This window comes from Salvelinus alpinus, chromosome 5 (genome assembly GCF_045679555.1).
Source record: "Salvelinus alpinus chromosome 5, SLU_Salpinus.1, whole genome shotgun sequence".
Lineage (NCBI taxonomy): Eukaryota > Metazoa > Chordata > Actinopteri > Salmoniformes > Salmonidae > Salvelinus > Salvelinus alpinus.
Window position 1 is genome coordinate 81,064,749 of NC_092090.1, and position 23,020 is coordinate 81,087,768.

The window sequence follows — 23,020 nt, forward strand, 5'->3', positions numbered from 1 at the left end:
TTCTGTCTGTCTCTGTATGTGCCAGTTCGTCTTGTTTTGTCAAGTCAACCAGCGTATTACTCCATGCTCCTGCTTTTTCTCAGTTTTTGCTTGTCCTCCCGGTTTTGACCCTTGCCTGCCTTGACTCTGAACCTACCTGCCTGATCATACTGCCTGCCCTGACCTGGAGCCTGCCTGCCACTCTGTACCTCCTGGTCTCTGACCTTGTTATGATCTTTTGCCTGTCCACGACCATTCTCTTGCCTGCCCCTTGGATTATAATAAATATCAGACTCAAACCATCTGCCTCCCGTGTCTGCATCTGGGTCTCGCCCTGTGCCCTTATTATCCTCTGCAGCAGAGGTAACTCTGGGTCTTCTTTTCCTGTGGCGGTCCTCATGAGAACCAGTTTCGTCATAGTGCTTGATGGTTTTTGTGACTGCACTTGAAGAAACTTTTCCGGATTGATTGACCTTTATGTCTTAAAGTAATGATGGACTGTCGTTTCTCTTTGCTTATTTGAGCTGTTCTTGCCATAATATAGACTTGGTCTTTTACCAAATAGGACTATCTTCTGTATGCCACCCCTACCTTGTCACAACACAACCGATTGGTTCAAACACATTAAGGAAAGAAATTCCACAAATGAACTTTTAACAAGGTACACCTGTTAATTGAAATGCATTCCAGGTGACTACCTCATGAAGCTGGTTGAGAGAATGCCAAGAGTGTGCAAAGCTGTCATCAAGGCAAAGGGTGGCTACTTTGAAGAATCTCAAATATAAAATATATTTTAATTTGTTTAACACTTCTTTGGTTACTACATGTTTCCATATGTGTTATTTCATAGTTCCGATGTCTTCACTATTATTCTACAATGTAGAAAATAGTAAGAATAAAGAAAAACCATTGAATGAGTAGGTGTGTCCAAACGTTTGACTGGTACTGTATATTGAATACACATTTTATACAACTGAAGACTTCTCGTCTCATAGCCACAGTATGCCAGTTTCCATTAATAATTACATTCGTTTATTGAACTAGCATACACAGTGCTTAAGGACAGACATATACTATGGATAGAGAGTCCTTGTGATAACAGAAGTTGAACTGACATTTTTCTCATAGAGCTCATTCCAGCAGGGACCATGCAGGTACAACCTCTTAGGTACTGATACTGGAATCATCTCTCAGAAAAATGTCTGAAATGCCATGCATGAAATATATATGACATGTAAATCAAAAGTAAATGTTTTCTGATTGTTTTACATACAAATCTTCCAAATGCATTGTGTCTTAAAATATGAGTACTGAAAGCATAACAGGCCTATCGGTGATGAATAATATAAATGTTTGAAATCTGCTATATTTTTTAAAATACATTTGGCATAACAGACCCATACGATACACTGTGTGTCTGTCTACTCATATATATGTGCATCTCAGTTATTATCTGCATGCTTGGATGGGAAAAAGGGCGCATCATTGTTTCCGTGGTCGTCACATGACGATGGCCAATAAGAACTTTAGTAACTTTTTTGCTATTTGATAAAGAAAGAAAAGCAAAGAGAACGCTGGAAATGACTGCAGTTATTCGTGGAGATCACCATTATCCTAAATTATTTGTTTATTAGGCTACGAATTTGTTTTGCAGATTCGGATTGTATATGACATACAAAGTGGTCAAAGTTTTGCAGCATCTTCTTTAATAATAGGTTTTATTGTCGTCGACGTCTAGCCTGCCTCATAGGTAATACAATGTTGGGAGAAAAGGCACAAGGTAAGTGAACAAATCCGCTAGCGGAATGTGTAGAATTGTCTGAAGCTTCGGATATGCCTACATGAACTTTTAGTTATTTGCTATCTGTAAACCCACAGATACTGTAGGTTTATGCAATCTTTTATTTTGTAATATGCCTTTATTTTGTTGTTGCACGTTCATATAGAATAGCCTATTTAAAATCATTTAGTAAGCAGATAGATCAATATTTAAATAAAGATATTCAGTCTGCACTTAATTTGTTTATGTCGAAGCCTTTAACCATATTACAAGACAAATATTATATTAACCTGGCATATTCAGCAGTCTATTCAAGGAATAGATATTCAATAGGATCCAACGTATTTCTCCTTGCAAACTTTTTTGGGGGAGAATAAAGGAAATAATAAGAAAAAAATACAGTTTTATTCTGCATTTGAAATCAAAATGGTAAGAATGAAATGCTTTCCCTTGATGTCTGACCTTGAGGTATAGAGTAGCCTAGGCTAATAGATGTATATATATTTTTTAAGCCGTTTGCATCTAAAGTAATTGCCAAAACAGCAAATATAGTCCAATGTGAATTAGTGAATCGAAATGAATTCTCCAAAATAGTCTATAGAAAAACAAAACAATTAAGCCTCCTTATTGGATATTATCTTCCTATTTTGTCAAAAATAATTATAAAAGCTAGTTAGCCTAACACCCCTTGTCGAAATGTAGGCTATTGTTTAAACGGCCTTGGAATATAATTAACTCATGCATTGGGTCTGCGTTTCCTATTATAGATCGAGTCTATTGATTCATGAAAAATTATTATAAAAAGAGTAAGGACTGAAATGTGAAATAATACGCCAAAGGACCGTTGATGCGTAAGCTATAGGTCTACTAAGGTATTTTTGTTTAAATTATTGCTGTTCACATTCATATGGTCTAAAGTCATAACTTAGTCCCAGAATTAAAACTAACTCTGGATCTTAATTACGAAAAAAAACGACTGATGATTATGATAATAATAATATCGATAACAACAAACAACATGAATAATAACAAAAATGTAATAACAATCGTTATAGCCTAATAACTATGCTATAAAAGCAGTAATAATAATAATCACGACAATAACAATAATAATAATAATCCTAACAGTATTAATAATCATAATAATGGATAGGCTATTATCACTTTCGATCATCCTCCGTTCCTATTTGACACTGATTTGGTTAAAGGCATTCTCCTTAAAATGGTACATCTCCGTTTATTATGTTGCAAGAAAGGGTGTCCTGTACCACACATAGGTTGTTTTCTCAAGATAGGTGATCGCATCCACCGCTCATTGGCCAACCTCCCAGTAGAAGGTGAGAGAGCCCTGAGTAAAGGACATGTGCTCGTGTCGAAGCGCGCGTGGACAGTGTTGTAGGTGTGGATTATAAAACGCGTTATTCTATCCTAGTCTGAGGCATTTCTTGATTAATAGGAATAACCACTTGGAAGAAGGGGGCGATAAAGGTAATCAACCATATACGTTATATTTGGTCGAATCCGTTTAAACATTTGCCTGTCTTATCATAAAAGGTTTTAAAAAAAGGTTTTACATTGGATTTGAATAAATCGTGAATATCAATGTTTTTATGTTTGCTTCCATGCATTATGGAATCGTCGGTCTTATTTTTGTGAAATAGACTGAAACTATTGTCAATCAGCTCTCTGAAAAACACTAATATCACCGGACCATCAATCTATCATATTTTTTGTGGAAATACATTTACTTTTGCATTTTTCGCAATATATAAATTAACCCACATTAAGATTATTATTAGCGAAACTATATATATTTAGGTTTTAAGCCTTTTGGAAGTTTGATTTAAAGCAGATATTATTTCACAGCTGCACAGAATCCTACAATTTCGTCCTGCATTTTCAAATTTGTCAAGGGCCGTAAATGCATTTGATTAAGAAACTGTACATTATTTGAATTCATTTATTCGTTACATCCCTGCTTCATCCGTTTTTCTTGACCCTTGCTTTTATTTGCGACCCAGGCGTTCCATTGATGGTAGGCGTAATGGACTACACCTATGATGAAGATTTGGAAGAATTGTGTCCTGTTTGTGGAGATAAGGTCTCAGGATACCACTATGGACTCCTTACTTGTGAAAGTTGTAAGGTATTTTCATTTGGAATTATTCCTTTTTTCAATTTCCTTTTTTTCTTGTGTTTGTGGGTATTGTGGCTCGTCAACCTAATGTAGGATAGATCTTTTCTCCAGGGCTTCTTCAAGAGGACAGTCCAAAACAAGAAGAGGTATACTTGTGCAGAAAACCAGGAGTGTAAAATAGACAAAACACAGCGGAAGAGATGTCCCTGCTGCCGATTCCAGAAATGCCTCGACGTTGGCATGAGATTAGAAGGTATGGTTCTCTTCATCTCACCCCTTCATTTGACATTATCATTGAGTGGATTTCAACCTTATTGTCCAGAAAAAAATAAGCCTTTAATGTTTTGGCATATTTTTTCATTTGAATATGATTGTATCTATATGCATTTGTTATAATTTGCTATATGCCCGAAATATGTCCAACATATGTAGGCCTCAAGGGATGCTATAGCCTAATGTCTTCGTATCAGTTGCTTCTGAATTGTTAAATATTTTCGCAAAGGTTGTAGTGGTAGGTTTGTTTTGAATTAGGGACAGACAATATACAGAGTAGAGAAGTTTAGCGTCCGTGGTTTTATGGGACGCAAAAACATGATGTGGCCAGAGCGCGGAGCACACCAGTGATTCCCACCCAGGCTGTGATGCGAAAATGAAGCACCTGTTTCCGCGGAGGAATGACACATTCTTGATTTGCTAATACAACTCTGGGCTTCTCGCTGTGGTTTTAAACGGAGACTTAATATTTACATCAACGCGGTACCATTGTGTAACTGCAAAGGCATTAGCATATGTTGTGTATCGTAAAATGTCAAAAAGAGAATTGTGTAATAGAATGAAGTAGTATGATACCCTGTGGTTGTTTTACATTGCTTTCCCAAAAATTGGTTCAGGAAACTGCCAAACACATATTCCTGACTAAATTAGGCTATTTTCCCGTGCACTTGTTATGGCTGTATTTGCAATGATAAATATTTAAATAATAAAATTAGAATAAATAATACTTTTTCATGAGGATCATTTTACCATGATATCCTTCCGGCTATAGTAGCATAGTAACAATTTCCATATAAAGACCCACTGTTGTTGACATAGTTCTGTTTCCCCACTCCTTGTCTCTTTCTGTGACAGCTGTGCGTGCAGACCGCATGCGTGGGGGCAGGAATAAGTTTGGGCCCATGTACAAGCGGGACAGAGCCATGAAGCAGCAGAAGAAGGCTTTGATACGTTCCACGGGCTTCAAGCTGGAGTCTGCTCCTCCACAGCTCTCCCCTGTACAGACTAACTATGGCTTCACTGGCACCCTGCACAGCCTCCCATCCCTCCCCAAAGGACTCATGCCCTCCATCCCAGCCTCCATCACCCCCACAGACTATGAGTCCAGCCTCTACGGACCCTCCTCCCTGGGGGTGGCCATGCAGCCCCATGGACCCCTGCCTACCCAGTACCAGTGCACAGCATTCCCCAGCAGGGCCATCAAGTCTGAGTACTCTGACCACCACACAAGCTCCCCAGAGTCTCTGGTGGGGTACCCCTTTCCGGATGTGTACCCCTCCGGATGCTCCCCACAGCCTCCCACCCTCTCCCCACTGGTGCTAGAGCTGCTGCGCTGCGACCCAGACGAGATGCAGGTGCAGGGTAAGATCATGACCTTCCTGCAGCAGGAGCAGAGTGGCCGGGGCCGGCAGGACAGGCTCAGTACCTTCAGCCTAATGTGTCGCATGGCTGACCAGACTCTGTTCTCCATAGTGGAGTGGGCCAGGAGCTGCATCTTCTTCAAGGAGCTCAAGGTAAGCTTCCCAGACCCTGTCCACACATGAATGATAGGAGAGACATGCACATTTAGAAATGATTCTTAGAATAATGATCACAGTATCATATCTTATCATTGTAATGATCTTATTATTCCACTTCATTCATAAGTGATATCAAGAATATTGAAGATAAACATTTTTAGCTTTGATATCTTAATGTTTCTTGATCCTCTTTCTGAAACCCTGCACCCACACACACATTATGGCAGTAAAGAACAAAGGCCTGTGTAAAAATGTTAGATTTACTATGACAGACAGTTATCATTGTTTCTGTCCCTCCTTGTTTCTGGTGGAGGCACTCAAATAGAGCAGCAGTTAAAGAGGGGACATCATAACCCAGTGTATCTCCCTCTGGGTAATGATTTGGGGTGCATCACTGTCCATGTCAGATAGGCCTTATACATTGAGTCTCTTTGTCAACTGAAGGGTGTAATTGAGTTGTGCCATACTGTACAGCATGAGTTATGGCTCCAGTCAAATGTTACTTCCGGCCCCAAGAGGAGAGTGAAATCAATACTGTTGTTTGACACTGTGGTGACTGACCAGAGGGGTAAACTACGAAGGAAGCTAGATCTACTCAGGGTTTTCTAAAGCTAGCCAGCTTCAGTTAGCTTCACATTCCATCTAAGGCTTCATCTGTATACTACTACGGTGGATATTGCTCATCTGCCACGTGGCTAGTCGAATGCCGAACTCTTCATGGAGACAATGCTGTAGCATCAATCCATGGGCGAGTCAGTGCCACATTTTAATTTGTGTAGAAATCAAAATGAAACACAATTTATGTAGCAAATTCAGCAGGCTATGGTGTGAAATAGGCTTTTAGAAGTGCAGTCTTTATTTTATTACTTATCATTAATACCGGCTTTGGTGTACACAAGCAACATTTTTCCCACTCCCATCTATAAAATAATTGTATTAAGTCATAACTACAAAAGTTTTACAGTGCGTGATGTTTGAAATGCGTTCTGTCATTACTAAATGTGTAATGTGATAGGTATTTTAAAATTAACATTGTAAAACAAAAAATATGAAGGGGATATGAAGGGGATTTCGCAATCTTTGCGAAAGGGAGGGAATCAGATTTCATTGGTCCTCAACTCGCGGCTCAGCCACTTTATTCATGATAAATGGAGTAAGCTCTGAGGTAACCTGCGGGTTAGTTCTGAGGATTCGTTGCCATAGAAATTGACCTGGTTAAAAGGTTAGCCACTTTCGTGGTACCGGTTATCCCGAGATGAACTCAGGGTTGACCAACGTTACCTCCATAACTCCTCAAACCTGATTCGTAGTATAGGCCTCTGGGCATGTTACAGATAAGTGGCCTAAAGGAGACAATGCATGCTGGTGTTGATGAAGGCTGACCAGTGTGATATTGCTCAATGCTCACTGTGCTATTCATTTTATTGATGCTGGCATCAGAGAATGGCTTGCGACGGGAACTTACTAATAGATTGTTTGCTCTTTGCCATGTATTATTCCAAAAATATTTAGCACCTATCTGAATTGACGTGTATTTAGAAGCAACTTTTTGTCACATTATTGTTATTTGTTAGCCTTATCGGTGAGACAGTGAGTCCATTGTGTGGTGAGATAGGAACATAGTATCTATGTAAAGACTGTGTCATGGGGACACACACAGTGGTCCCATTCTTCACTTTACTTTACTCTTTTAACTGGGTTATTTTATAGTCGGTAGGCCTATATGCCTCTGAGGACCAATGTTCTGATGCAGTGATCAGTGGCCAGTAGTAGTTACAGCAGCAGCATCAGTACTATGGAGTTAGACCTGACTGGGGAGGAGGATTCTGCCCCTGGATAAACAACAGTCTGAAAAATAGCATAAATGACAGTGATGGGGTTTTGTTTTAAATACAATATGAGAAAATGGCCAGCATATTTGATTTGATGTAATCGTGTTTAATCTAATCTAGCTATGGGATTATGATTATGGAAAATTGGAGAGCCACTTTAGTGTTGCCTCCATCATGTTGATCGTGCAAAGCCAACAGTAACATTTGAACTGCATGGATTTCAGTCATGTTACGTACCTCTGATGTATCCTGGCTAAATTGCAACCAATTGTGAGGTTGTAGATGTGAACAGTGCGAGGCGAGCACAAAGCGGTGGATGTTTGCCAGGAGAGAGAGCCTACTGCAGAAAGAGCTATCTCTCTGAGTAATTACATTCCATCCAGACGATAACAGGGGAATGTCAGCTCCTTCTCCACGGCCCAGTATTTTGTCTCTCATTGTTCATATCTGCAAAGGGAAAATTGAGCTATCATCTGCTAAATTTACCTTGGGCATTGCCAGTATGTTTGTGTCAGAAGCTGCCCGTTACTTGAGTTTTTACATACAGTATCTGACATTGACATACCTGTAGCATATGATCAAACATCATTACGTGCATGCAGGGTTGGTGCATTGTAGCAGCCCTTTACTAAATGTTGATGAAAAGAAAGATATATATTTATTGTTCGATGGTTTTAGACCTGTCCGTCTGATCTCCAAAACATCTGTATTGGTCTCAAAGCCAAATTCTGACAGTTATGGAATGGCACTGAGTGAGGCAGGTTTATGCTTCTCTGTTTCTGCCAGCCAGGGAGGACAAGACTGAATGTCCCTTGACTGAACGTTCACTGTGTGTATGTGAGTGTGTGTGTGTGTGTGTGTGTGTGTGTGTGTGTGTGTGTGTGTGTGTGTGTGTGTGTGTGTGTGTGTGTGTGTGTGTGTGTGTGTGTGTGTGTGTGTGTGTGTGTGTTGTGTCTGTGTGCCGAATCCTCCTTGAGAAGAGGTACTGTATGATGAATCAAGATGTTGTGTGTTGGTCCTGTAGCTCTGACTGGGAGCAAGATTGGACTCCTCCTCTGGACAGATATATAGTTCCATTGAAGGGGTAGTAATTCTGTCATCCCCATACCAGATGAATGTGTGTCCTGGTGCTATTTGGGGGCTTCAGGAACACTCTGTGTCACCAGCTGCAGAATTACTGACAGTGTCGTCCTTCGGCACCCAGAGTAATATGTGCTAGCAATGAGAAGCATCCAATCACCCCCCCCCTGTTGGGCGGGGGCAAGGGAGGTGACGGAGGACAGGGAGCGGTGAGGTGAGAGGTCATCTCTGTGGCTCGTAAATACAACGTGATGATGCGCGAGACACTGACACCAGCCCCAGATGCTGGAAATATGGCACAAGGACCCTCATCTTCCTCTCTGGGTTTTATAGTCACCCCATGTATCTGTCCATGTAGCTATGTGTGTTTCAGGTGGGACCACGCTATCCCATGTGGATGATAGCTTTTAAGGGGGTTGATGTTAGATTGATGCCTGCTTGAGATTTTAATATCAGTGTTGGCTGTTTTATTTGACATTGGGTTTGACATTAGATTGGTTCTCCACTATCCTATGCTTGGCCAGCTGTGTGGAATGAGTTTGAGCTTTGATGTGACCTGTTGTTTTCTGATTCTACTTTAAGGTAGGGGACCAGATGAAGCTTCTTCACAACTGCTGGTCTGAGCTGCTGGTCCTGGACCATGTCTTCAGACAAGTGCAACATGGGAAGGAGAGCAGCCTGCTGCTGGTTACTGGCCAGGAGGTAAGCAGCCTTGCAGTTCCAACATAAAATTAATACAATCATACATTCATGAATACCAGACATACATACACTCACGTGCACACGAGCACACGCGCACACACACCATGTAGTCATTACAGATACACAACCTCCACGGATAGCAATAGGTTTTTTTCTTTGTTGTTGCAGTAATGTGTATCTATACAGTACTTACTGTTATTACGCTGTACCAGTGTAATTACCACACATTATTTTAGTGACACAATATAAAGTGGGACTACACTGAGTGTACAAAACATTAAGAACACCTGCTCTTTCCATGGCAGAGACTGACCAGGTGAATCCAGGTAAAAGCTACTGTATGATCCCTTATTGATGTCTCTTGTTAAATCCAGTTCAATCGGTGTACATGAAGGGGAAGAGACAAGTTAAATAAGGATTTTTAAGCTTTGAAACAAATGAGACATGAATTGTGTAGGTGTGCTATTCAGAGGGTGAATGTACAAGACAGAAGATTTAAGTGCCTTTGAACGGGATATGGTAGTAAGTGTCAGGCGCACCGGTTTGAGTATGTCAAGAACTGCAACGCTGCTGGGTTTTTCACACTCAATAGTTTTCCGTTTGTATCATTGATGGTCCACCCCCAAAGGACATCCAGATAACTTGACACAACTGTGGGAAGTATTGGAGTTAACATGGGCCAGCATCCCTGTGGAACGCTTTCAACACCTTGTAGAGTTCATCTGAAGATGGCGCCGGAGGGGATGGCTGCCTTCTTATAGGCTTTTAACCAACCATGCTATTTTGTTTGTTTTTCACTTTCTTCGTAACTTGTATTTTACACAATGTTGCTGCTATCGTCTATTATGACCGAAAAGAGCTTCTGGACATCAGAACTGTGATTACTCACCTCAGATTAACGAAGAGTTTTTCTTCAATGAGTCGGATGGGAGGGATATACTTCAGACACCCGACCATGCTCAGATCCCCGTCGTTCGCCGGAGAAGGAAACAGAGATTTTGAGGAAAAAGATCAGGGTGCCTTGTGAGGATCAGGCGACGAGTGGCTAATCTGCCTTTGCCTTCCGTCCTGCTAGCTAACGTTCGATCGCTGGAAAATAAATGGGACGAACTGAAAGCACGTATATCCTACCAACAGAACATTAAAAACTGCAATATCTTATGTTTCACCGAGTCGTGGCTGAACGACAACATTAAGAACATACAGCTGGCGGGTTATACACTCTATCGGCAGGATAGAACAGCAGCCTCTGGTAAGACACGGGGCGGGGGCCTATGCATATATGTAAACAACAGCTGGTGCATGATATCTAAGGAAGTCTCAAGGTTTCGCTCGCCTGAGGTAGAGTGTCCCATGATAAGCTGTAGACCACACTATCTACCTTGAGACTTTTCATCTGTATTTTTTGTAGCTGTCTACATACCACCACAGACCGATGCTGGCACTAAAACCGCACTCAATGAGCTGTATACCGCCATAAGCAAACAGGAAACGCTCACCCAGAGGCGCCGCTCCTAGTGGCCAGGAACTTTAATGCAGGGAAACTTAAATCAGTTTTACCTCATTTCTATCAGCATGTTAAATGTGCAACCAGTGTAACGGCGTTCCTCTCTCTCTTTATACGAAGAGGAGGAGTAGTGATTGAACCAAGGCGCAGCAGGTTGTGAATACATAATGATTTATTAAATAAACAAAACAGACAAAGACGAAAACGAACTATACTTGATATAACTAACAAAACAACAAAACGATGTAGACAGACCTGAACAAACGAACTTACATATACACGAAGCACGCTGACACAGGAACAGACTACATAAACGCACGAACAAACCGAAACATTCCCGTATGGTGTAACATCGACACAGACACAGGAGACAACCACCCACAACGAACACTGTGAAACAACCTACCTAAATATGACTCTCAATTAGAGGAACGCCAAACACCTGCCTCTAATTGAGAGCCATACCAGGCAACCCTTAAACCAACATAGAAACAGACAACATAGAATGCCCACCCAAACTCACGTCCTGACCAACTAACACATACAACAAACTAACAGAAATAGGTCAGGAACGTGACATAACCCCCCCCTTAAGGTGCGAACTCCGGGCGCACCAGCAGAAAGTCTAGGGGAGGGTCCGGGTGGGCATCTGACCACGGTGGTGGCTCAGGCTCTGGACGAGGTCCCCACCCCACCATAGTCAATCCCAGCTTACGTTTACCCCTTATCATGACCACCCTCTTATTTCCCCCACCTAATTTAAGGGGCAACACCAAGATAAAGGACAGCTCCGGGACAAGGTAGCTCAGGACAGAGAAATAGCTCAGGACAGAGGGATAGCTCAGGATAGAGGAGGTAGCTCAGGATAAAGAGGTAGCTTAGGATAGAGGGGCAACTCCGGACTGAAGGGCAGCTCCGGACAGAGAGACAGCTCTGGACTGAGGGGCAGTTCTGGATTACTAGCCGCTTCTGGCTGAGGGGCAGCTCATGGCTGACTGACGGCTCTGGACGCTCATGGCAGGCTGACGGCTCTGGACGCTCATGGCAGGCTGACGGCTCTGGACGCTCATGGCAGGCTGACGGCTCTGGACGCTCATGGCAGGCTGACGGCTCTGGACGCTCATGGCAGGCTGACGGCTCTGGACGCTCATGGCTCGCTGACGGCTCTGGACGCTCATGGCTCGCTGACGGCTCTGGCAGATCCTGTCTGGTTGGCGGCTCTGGCAGATCCTGTCTGGTTGGCGGCTCTGGCAGATCCTGTCTGGTTGGCGGCTCTGGCGGATCCTGTCTGGTTGGCGGCTCTGGCGGATCCTGTCTGGTTGGCGGCTCTGGCGGATCCTGTCTGGTTGGCGGCTCTGGCGGATCCTGACTGACGAATGGCTCTAGCGGCTCCTGACTGACTAACGGCTCTGACGGCTCGGGACAGACGGGCGGCTCTAATGGCTCGGGACAGACGGATGGCTCAGACGGCGCTGAGGAGACGGATGGCTCAGACTGATCCTGTCTAGCGGAAGGCTCTAGCGGCTCCTGTCTGGCGGAAGGCTCTAGCGGCTCCAGTCTGGCGGAAGGCTCTGTAGGCTCATGGCAGACGGGCGGCTTTGAAGGCTCAATACAGACGGGCAGTTCATGCGGCGCTTGGCAGACGGACAGTTCAGGCGCCGTTGGGCAGACGGCAGACTCTGGCCGGCTGAGACGCACTGTAGGCCTGGTACGTGGTGCCGGAACTGGAGGCACCGGACTGGAGACACGCACTTCAAGCCTAGTGCGGGGAGCAGGGACAGGGCACACTGACCTCTCAAAGCGCACTATAGGCCTGGTGCGTGGTACCGGCACTGGTGGTACCGGGCTAAGGGCACGCACCTCAGGGCGAGTGCGGGGAGAAGGAACAGTGTGTACAGGACTCTGGAGACGCACAGGTGGCTTAGTGCGTGGTGCCGGAACTGGAGGCACCGGACTGGAGACACGCACTTCAAGCCTAGTGCGGGGAGCAGGGACAGGGCACACTGACCTCTCAAAGTGCACTATAGGCCTGGTGCGTGGTACCGGCACTGGTGGCACCGGGCTGAGTGCACGCACCTCAGGACGAGTACGGCGAGAAGGAACAGTGCGTACAGGGCTCTGGAGACGCACAGGAGGCTTAGTGCGTGTTGTCGGAACTGGAGGCACCGAACTGGATACACGCACCATAGGAAAAGTGCGTGGAGGAGGAACAGGGCTCTGGAGACGCACTGGAAACCTGGTGCGTAGTGTAGGCACTGGTGGTACTGGGCTGGGGCGGGGAGGTAGCGCCGGAAATACCGGACCGTGCAAGCGTACTGGCTCTCTTGAGCATTGAGCCTGCCCAACCTTACCTGGTTGAATGCTCCCGGTCGCCCGACCAGTGCGGGGAGGTGGAATAACCCGCACCGGGCTATGTAGGCGAACCGGGGAAACCATGCGTAAGGCAGGTGCCATGTATGCCGGCCCGAGGAGACGCACTGGAGACCAGATGCGTTGAGCCGGCCTCATGACACCTGGCTCAATGCCCAATCTAGCCCTACCAGTGCGGGGAGGTGGAATAACCCGCACCGGGCTATGCACACGTACAGGAGACACCGTGCGCTCTACTGCGTAACACGGTGTCTGCCCGTACTCCCGCTCTCCACGGTTAGCCTGGGAAGTGGGCGCAGGTCTCCTACCTGCCCTTGGCCCACTACCTCTTAGCCTCCCCCCCAAGAAATTTTTGGGTGTTACTCACGGGCTTTTCGGGCTTCCGTGCAAGACGTGTCCCCTCATAACGCTGGTTCCTCTCTCTCTTTTCCTCCGCTCTCCGAACTGCCTCCAGCTGTTCCCATGGACGGTGATTCACTTTAGCCCATGGTCCTTCTCCGTTAAATATTTGCTCCCAATTCCACAAGTCCTGTATACTTTCCCGTTGCTCGAAATTACGCTGCTTGGTTCTGGATTGGTGGGTGGTTCTGTAACGGCGTTCCTCTCTCTCTTCATACGAAGAGGAGGAGTAGTGATTGAACCAAGGCGCAGCAGGTTGTGAATACATAATGATTTATTAAATAAACAAAACAGACAAAGACGAAAACGAACTATACTTGATATAACTAACAAAACAACAAAACGATGTAGACAGACCTGAACAAACGAACTTACATATACACGAAGCACGCTGACACAGGAACAGACTACATAAACGCACGAACAAACCGAAACATTCCCGTATGGTGTAACATCGACACAGACACAGGAGACAACCACCCACAACGAACACTGTGAAACAACCTACCTAAATATGACTCTCAATTAGAGGAACGCCAAACACCTGCCTCTAATTGAGAGCCATACCAGGCAACCCTTAAACCAACATAGAAACAGACAACATAGAATGCCCACCCAAACTCACGTCCTGACCAACTAACACATACAACAAACTAACAGAAATAGGTCAGGAACGTGACAACCAGAGGGAAAAAAATTCTAGACCACCTTTACTCCACACACAGAGATGCGAACAAAGCTCTCCCTCGCCCTCCATTTGGCAAATCTGACCATAATTCTATCCTCCTGATTCCTTCTAACAAGCAAAAATTAAAGCAGGAAGCACCAGTGACTCACTCTATAAAAAAGTGGTCAGATGAAGCAGATGCTAAGCTACAGGACTGTTTTGCTAGCACAGACTGGATATGTTCTGGGATTTTTCTGATGGCATTGAGGAGTACACCACGTCAGTCACTGGTTTTATCAATAAGTGCATTGAGGACGTCGTCCCCACAGTGACTGTACATACATACCCCAACCAGAAGCAATGGATTACAGGCAACATTCGCACTGAGCTAAAGGGTAGAGCTGCCACTATCAAGGAGCGGGACTCTAACCTGGAAGCTTATAAGAAATCCCGCTATGCCCTCCGACGAACCATCAAACAGATCTTATCTTAGATCGAATCGTGCTACACCGGCTCCGACGCTCGTCTGATGTGTCAGGGCTTGCAAGCTAGTACAGACTACAAAGGGAAACACAGCCGAGAGCTGCCAAGTGACACAAGCCTACCAGATGAGCTAAATATCTTCTATGCTCACTTCGAGGCAAGTAACACTGAAACATGCATGAGAGAATCAGCTGTTCCGGATGACTGTGTGACCATGCTCTCTGCAGCCGATGTGAGTAAGACCTTTAAACAGGTCAATATTCACAAGGCCACAGGACCAGACGGATTACCAGGACGTGTACTCCGAGCATGCGCTGACCAACTGGCAAGTTTCTTCATTGACATTTTCAGTCTCTCCCTGTCTGAGTCTGCAATACCAACATGTTTCAAGCCAACCACCATAGTCCCTGTGCCCAAGAACACTAAGGTAACCTGCTTAAATGACTACCAACCTGTAGCACTCACATCTGTAGCCATGAAATGCTTTGAAAGGCTGGTCATGGCTCACGTCAACACCATTATCCCAGAAACCCTAGACCCACTCCAATTTACATACCGAACCAACAGATCCACAGATGATGCAATCTCTATTGCACTCCACACTGCCCTTTCACACCTGGACTGAACACCTATGTGAGAATGATATTCATTGACTACAGCTCAGCGTTCAACACCATAGTGCCCTCAAAGCTCATCACTAAGCTAAGGACACCGGGAATAAACACCTCCCTCTGCAACTGGATCCTGGACTTCCTGACGGGCAGGCCCCAGGTTGTAAGGGTAGGAAACATCACATCCGCCACACTGATCCTCAACATGGGGGCCCCTCAGTGGTGCGTGCTCAGTCCCCTCCTCTACTCCCTGTTCACTCATGACTGCACGGCCAGGCATGACTCCAACACCATCATTAAGTTTGCTGATGACACGACAGTGGTAGGCCTGATCACCAACAACGATGAGACAGCCTATAGGGAGGAGTTCAGAGACCTGACCGTGTGGTGCAAGGACAACAACATCTCCCTCAACGTGATCAAGACAAAGGAGATGATTGTGGACCACAGGAAAAGGAGGACCGAGCACGTACCCATTCTCATTGACGGGGCTGTAGTGGAGCAGGTTGAGAGCTTCAAGTTCCTTGGCGTCCACATCACCAACAAACTAACAAGGTCCAAGCACACCAAGACAGTCGTGAAGAGGGCACGACAAAACCTATTCCCCCTCGGGAGACTGAAAAGATTTGGCATGGGTCCTCAGATCCTCAAAAGGTTTTACAGCTGCACCATCGAGAGCATCCTGACAGGTTGCATCACTGCCTTGTATGGCAACTGCTCAGCCTCCGACCGCAAGGCACTACAGAGGGTAGTGTGTACGGCCCAGTACATCACCGGGGCTAAGCTTCCTGCCATCCAGGACCTCTATACTAGGCGGTGTCAGAGGAAGGCCCTAAAAATTGTCAAAGACTCCAACCACCCTAGTCATAGACTGTTCTCTCTGCTACGGCACAGCAAGCGGTACCGGAGCACCAAGTCTAGGTCCTTGAGGCTTCTAAACAGCTTCTACCCCCAAGCCATTAGACTCCTGAACAGCTAATCAAATGGCTACCCAGACTATTTGCATTGCTCCCACCCCATCTTCTATGCTGCTGCTACTCTGTTATTATCTATGCATAGTCACTTTAATAACTCTACCTACATAGACATATTACCTCAATTACAGTGACCCTACACGTTGACTCTGTACCGGTACCCCCTGTGTTTAGCCCCACTATTGTTATTTACTGCTGCACTTTAATTATTTGTTATTCTTATCTCTTACTTTTTTTGTTGGTATTTTCTTGAAACTTCATTGTTGGATAAGGGCCTGTAAGTAAGCATTTCACTGTAAGGTCGGATGTGACAAACACAATTTAATTTGATTTGATGCCCCGACGAATTGAGTGTTCTGAGGGCAAAAGGGGGTGCAACTCAATATTAGGAAGGTGTTCCTAATGTTTGTATGGTCAGTGTATACCCACAAATAGATATGTACAGTGCCTTCAGAAAGTTCTCACACCCCTTGACTTTTTCCACATTCTGATGTGGTACAGCCTGAATTTATGATGGATTGAGATTTTGTGCCACTGATTTACACACAATACCCTACAATGTCAAAGTGGATTTTTTTGTTGTTAAAATGTTTACTAATTGATAAAACATTTAAAGCTGAAATGTCTTGAGTCAATAAGTATTCAACACCTTTATGGCAAGCCTAAATAAGTTCAGGAATAAACATGTGCATAACAAGTCACATAATAAGTTGCATGGACTAAATCTATGTGCAATAATAGTGGTTAACATGATTTTTGAATCATTACCCCATCTCTGTACCACACACATACAATTATCTGTAAGGTCCCTAATCCAAGTAGTGGATTTCAAGCACAGGTTCAACTACAAAGACCAGGTAGGTTTTCCAATGTTGTAACGTTCGTTCTCCTCCTCATCTGAGGAGGAGCATGGATCGGACCAATATGCAGCATAGTTTGAAGACATAATGATTTATTTAAAGAAAGACGAACACGAAGCACACTTGATAAATTACAAAATAACAAACGACGTAAACAGACCAGAACATGAGAACTTACAGACAACGAAGAACGCACGAACAGGAACAAACGAAACAGTCCCATGTGGCACAAACACTGACACAGGAACAATCACCCACAAACAACCAGTGTGAACAGCCTACCTAAATATGGTTCTCAATCAGAGGAAACGTAAAACACCTGCCCCTGATTGAGAACCATATCAGGCTAATTGAAAAGAACCCAACATAGAAACACATAACATAGAATGCCCACCCAGCTCACGTCCTGACCATACTAAACAAAGACAAAATAAAGGAAATAAGGTCAGGAACGTGACAAATGTCTTGCAAAGAATGGCACCTATTGGTAGATTGATACAAATATAAAAGCAGACACTGAATGTCACTTTGAGCATGGTGAAGTTATCAATTATACTTTGGATGGTGTATCAATACACCCAGTCACTACAAAGATACAGGCGTCTTTCCTTACTCAGTTGCCGGAAAGGAAGGAAAATGCTCAGGGATTTCACCATGAGGTGACTTTAAAACAGTTACAGACTTTAATGGCTGTGATAGGAGCAAACTGAGGACGGATCAACAACAGTGCAGTTACTAAACAATGCTAACCTAAATGACAGAGTTAAAAGAAGGAAGTCGGAATGCAAATATGGAATGCAAATATTCAAAAACCTGTTTGCAATTTTTGCGGGACAAATCCAACACAACACATCACCATTCATATTTATTTATTTTTATTATTTTTTTACCCCCCTTTCTCCCCAAATTTCATGGTATCCAATTGCTAGTAATTACTATCTTGTCTCATCGCTACAACTCCCGTACGGGCTCGGGAGAGACAAAGGTCGAAAGCCATACGTCCTACGAAACACAACCCAACCAAGCCGCACTGCTTCTTAACACAGCGCGCCTCCAACCCGGAAGCCAGCCGCACCAATGTGTCGGAGGAAACACCGTGCACCTGGCTCCCTTGGTTAGCGCGCACTGTGCCCGGCCCACCACAGGAGTCGCTGGTGCGCAATGAGACAAGGATATCCCTACCGGCCAAACCCTCCCTAACGACGCTAGGCCAATTGTGCGTCGCCCCACGGTTCTACCGGTCGCAGTCGGCTGCGACAGAGCCTGGGCGCGAACCCAGAGTCTCTGGGGCGCAGCTAGCGCTGCGATGCAGTGCCCTAGACCACTGCGCCACCCGGGAGGCCTCCACCATTCATATTTTCAAGCATGGTGGTGGCTGCATCATGGTTTGGATCAGTTCGTCATCAGCAAGGACTAGGGAGTTTTTTAGGATGAAAATAATGGAATACAGCTATAATCACAGACAAAATCCTAGGAAAACCTGGTTCAGTCTGCTTTCCAACAGACACTGAGAGACAAATTCACCTTTCAGCAGGACAATAGCCTCAAACTCAAGGCCAAATATGCATCAGATTTGCTTATCAAGATGACCATGAATGTTCTGGAGTGGCATAGTTACAGTTTTGATTTAAATCAGCTTGAAAATCTATGGCAAGGCTTGAAAATGGATGTCTAGCAATGATCAACAACCAACTTGACGGAGCTTGAAGAGTTTAAAAAAGAATAATGGGCAGATATTGTAAAATCCAGGTGTGCAAAGCTCTTTTTTGTAGATCGTTGAGAAAAAAAGACAATGAAATCCATTTTATTCCCAATTTGTAACACAACAAAAAGTGAAAAAATTCAAGGAGTGAGAACACTTTCTGCTGCCTGCTCTTGTTCTTGTGTTTGGAAGATGCAGAACAGAAAAGGAAAAAACAACCATCAGCTTGTAACTGACTCCTGGGTTTAGGGAGGAGAGGGGAAAGCTGGCCGCTGGTATTTATTTGCCTCGTGTTTAAATCAAGTTATTTTTTTCTCATAAAGACTGCAATGGAAAACTGGCCATTTTTATCTACATACTGTACTAGGTTTGTAAGAACAGAAGGAAGAGGGGCTTAAAAGTTACACTGTATCATTCTAGAAGCTACTGTGGGAATTTGAGGATTTAACGTCCAATATGTTACATAAAATGCCAATCGCATTAATTTAGAAGGTGGTGAGAAGTTACTGCAGACTCAATGTATGGCATCTATGAACCTGTACTGAAGCTGTACTGTATAGTAATTCAAGTTGCAACACCACCACTTTTCAACCTCATTTTCATTATCTCCAGCACAATAACAGTGTCTACATATGTGAAAACAGCACATTTCTACGTTTTGTAGAAAAAAAATATGAATATGTGATGTGGGGAGTAAGAAAATACCCTCCCTCTGTTTTGAAAATCACAGTTTTTCTTACTTTTAATCCTACCCTTTGATATACATTTACATTTTAGTCATTTAGAAGAGTTTCTTATCCAGACCAATTAGGGTACCTTGCTCAAGGGCACATAGACAGATTTTTCATTTAGTTGGCTCAGGGTTTTGAACCAGCAACCTTTTGGTTATTGGCCCGACACTCTTAACCGCTAGGCTACCTGTCACAGAGAAGCATTTTTGGGACCTTTCTTATCTTTTTAACCATAGATCGTAGAAATGCGGTGTTTTTACATATGCAGACACTGGTTCGGTGCTGGAGAAAATGTATATGAGGTTGAAAAGTGCTGGAATTGCCCTTTAAAACCTGTATATACACAATAATAGTTAATGTTGTCCTTTTGTGTTGTGTTGCAGATGGATCTGTCATCCATGGGGTCACAGGCGGGGTTGAGTCTGTCAGGCCTGGTCCAGAGAGGACAGGAGCTAGCTGGGAGGCTACTAGCCCTGCAGGTGGACAGGAGAGAGGTTGCCTGCCTCAAGTTCCTCCTCCTCTTCAATCCCAGTGAGTAGACCACATGGAAATACGCTGTATGCTGTACCACATTAGATGGTGATTATTAGTCTTATAATATGTATATAATTTAACACACTTTTATCCAAAGAGACTTACAGTCATGCGTGCATACATACAGCTCATGTATAGCTCATTACAGCTAGCTCAAGAATGGAATAATCATCTTTGAAAATTACTATGGTCTTTCAAAGATTTGAATTTGATTAGGTTTGAGGTACTTACTTCATACTTGTTTTTATCGTAGCTGTGGTTTGTATAACCCACTGACGTGTAGTACTTAAGAATGAGCAAATAACTTTTTCAAACTTTTTGTTGGAAATAGGTTTTAGTTGACAAGTCTCGCTGTCCCATTTATTTTGAAAGGCAGAAGTGGCATTTTAAATGGAAAAGTCACAGCCATTAATATATGTATTTTTATCCAGAAGGTTCCAACTGTTATCTGAACCAGTCCTTTATTTTCAGCTATGCTCACATAATTCAATATAGGGCCTTGTCAAAAGGCAACATTAACAAAGAAGACAACCTCACCCATTATTCTTTAATAGCATTCAATGGAACCTTAATGGATGGGTCTATCATTCAATAATCTGACTGACATTCATGCTGTGGCTTCTGCATATGGAGTGTGTATAGACAACAGTTGCCCAGATTCCCTTAAGCGACTGCTATTTAGCGCCAGCGAGCTGGGAATAAAAGGCTTTAGAATAATGAGAGCACTCGTCACATGCAGAAAATATTTCCCATCTCCGCTGTCTGTTTCATTCTCTTGCTCTCTCTCCCTCATCTTTCAATCAATGAGTCCGGTTTATCAGGGCAATTTAGTTGCCCTTAAGTGGTTTGAAAAGATTATTCAAAATATTTAATTACTGTGTGAATGGCTCTTCTGGCAGGACTCAGCTGATGCTGAATAGAAGTCCATTATAGGGTCTAGCTATTGTCACATATACACACACACACACACACAACCAACCCACGCTGTACAGATCCAATGTACCAGAAATGGAATATTAGTAATAAACTGATGCAATTTCAATGCTAAAGTTTAGGCCTACACTTGATCTCAACAAGTTACGGATTCTGAGCCTTAACACAGGGATTTGAGGAACAGTTTCAAATAAATATATCAATATTCTCCCATTTATGTGACATCTGCAGAGTCATTCAATTCCCTCTAAATCTCTTTCCTATGTCCCTGTCCAGATGTGAAGCTGTTGGAGAACCAGGTGTTTGTGGAGAGTGTTCAGGAGCAGGTGAATGGGGCTCTGCTGGAGTACACTGTGTGCACCTACCCCCTGTACCTGGACAAGTTCAGCCAGCTGGTGCTGCGTCTGCCAGAGCTGCGAGCCCTCAGCACCCAGGCAGAGGACTACCTGTGCTACAAACACCTGAGTGGGGAGGTGCCCTGCAACAACCTGCTCATTGAGATGCTGCATGCCAAGAAGGTCTGTATATGAGCACCACGCTACCATCACTATACACCAGCAGACTGTCTGTGGGACCGATGGTGTGGAAGCAAAGAGGGGATTTATGATTACAGCTAGGAGAAGATGAGTTGTGTGTTTGTGTGCGTGCGTCCGTGCATGCGTGAGTATCCCCTCTGTCCAAGGTGTGTGTAAACAGAATATGGACTCATTGTTTTGGCAGTCCTTTAAATGTACATAGTTATAAAATGTACAAAGAAAGCTATGCTATGATACTGTATGTAGTAAATGTAACATTTTGTTGAATTCAGCAGAGTGAGGTCTTATATCAACGTTATATCAGAGTTATATGATTACAGCTAGGAGGCACCTCCCCACTCAGGTGTAACACCTGTCATATAACACCTGTCATTAAGACATGTCTTAGCCTTTCAAATATAGTGGAAGCACTACATTTATTTGAGCACTTGTTCCTTTGTAAATTGTCACCAACTTTACCAAAAAATGTGGTATGTGAAAAATATGTTATGTTCAATATAGTTTTTTTCTATTAGATATTGATATTCTAAGATATGAACTACACATATGTTTCAAGAATTAAATCTGCATATTCCTGTTACGTTTAATGACTGTCTGTTACTCCAATGAGAGATCGACTTAAAGTGATAGAAAGAGAGTGATACAGAGGAGAGAGGGGGAGGGGGAAGAGATGGCGTAAGAGAGAGGGAGGGAGAGAGCCCTGAATGTGGCGCTGATGTGTGGGAGAGAATGAAAGCCATCTTTGGCTGCAGTCGTCTCTTATTAACAGATTAATGGAGGACGGCCCCAGAAAGAGACACCCACGTGTGTGGACAGAAAAATGAACAACAAAGAAAGCAATCTCTTATTAAGTAGACGTGTTAAAAATGAATGTTCTTGGTAAGCTTTACAGTATAAGTCCTCTAGCTTCTTCTGAGAGCCAGGTCAAGGATAGGGGGTCATGCACTGTGGATGTGCTCCAGACATTTTGTACTCGCAGAATGAAGGAAAACATGCAATTGGCAATGTATGGAATGTTTGCTTTTCAAGCTAAATTTGAAAGAGATCTATGGAAACCCAGTTGGATTCAAGTGTAAAGAGAAAATAGACTTATCGTACTTGAGAAATGGCAGGAGAATTGTCAGATGAAGCACAAAACATCGAGTATCAGGACGGCAAGGAATGAAATCAACATCAACAATAACATGTAACACCCACATATCCGTTTGCGTAATTTCAGCACATAATGAAGCAACATGTTTGAATTGTCTCTCTCATACAGACATGGCAGGGTTGGCTGTTTTAACTTCTTGGAGACAATCAGAACACCTGCCTTAAAATAACCCTGGCCTGTCTGTCTGAATATATTTACCTTTTTGTAACTGAAATGACTGTCATCTGTACCTCTTTGTACAGTACATTTATATTGTG

General features: G+C 43.7%; 1 protein-coding gene across 1 annotated transcript; it reads left to right on the top strand.

Annotated features, from left to right (window-relative positions):
• The first annotated feature begins 1,559 nt into the window (after positions 1–1,559).
• LOC139576966 (nuclear receptor subfamily 5 group A member 2-like) lies at positions 1,560–22,519 on the top strand. Its single transcript, XM_071403628.1, has 7 exons — positions 1,560–1,759; positions 3,781–3,905; positions 4,008–4,149; positions 5,025–5,683; positions 9,184–9,303; positions 19,991–20,138; positions 21,351–22,519. The coding sequence occupies exons 1-7, from the start codon at positions 1,738–1,740 to the stop codon at positions 21,602–21,604; spliced, it is 1,470 nt and encodes a 489-aa protein (XP_071259729.1). The 5' UTR covers positions 1,560–1,737; the 3' UTR covers positions 21,605–22,519.
• The last annotated feature ends 501 nt before the right edge of the window (positions 22,520–23,020 follow it).

What these genes read in the sequence shown, in the direction of transcription:
- LOC139576966 (XM_071403628.1), top strand. Translation starts at nt 1,738, where the DNA reads ATGTTGGGAGAAAAGGCACAAG. An exon ending in GTTGGGAGAAAAGGCACAAG is followed by an intron (nt 1,760 to 3,780) that starts GTAAGTGAACAA and finishes TTTGCGACCCAG; the next exon opens with GCGTTCCATTGATGGTAGGC. An exon ending in TGCTGGTTACTGGCCAGGAG is followed by an intron (nt 9,304 to 19,990) that starts GTAAGCAGCCTT and finishes GTTGTGTTGCAG; the next exon opens with ATGGATCTGTCATCCATGGG.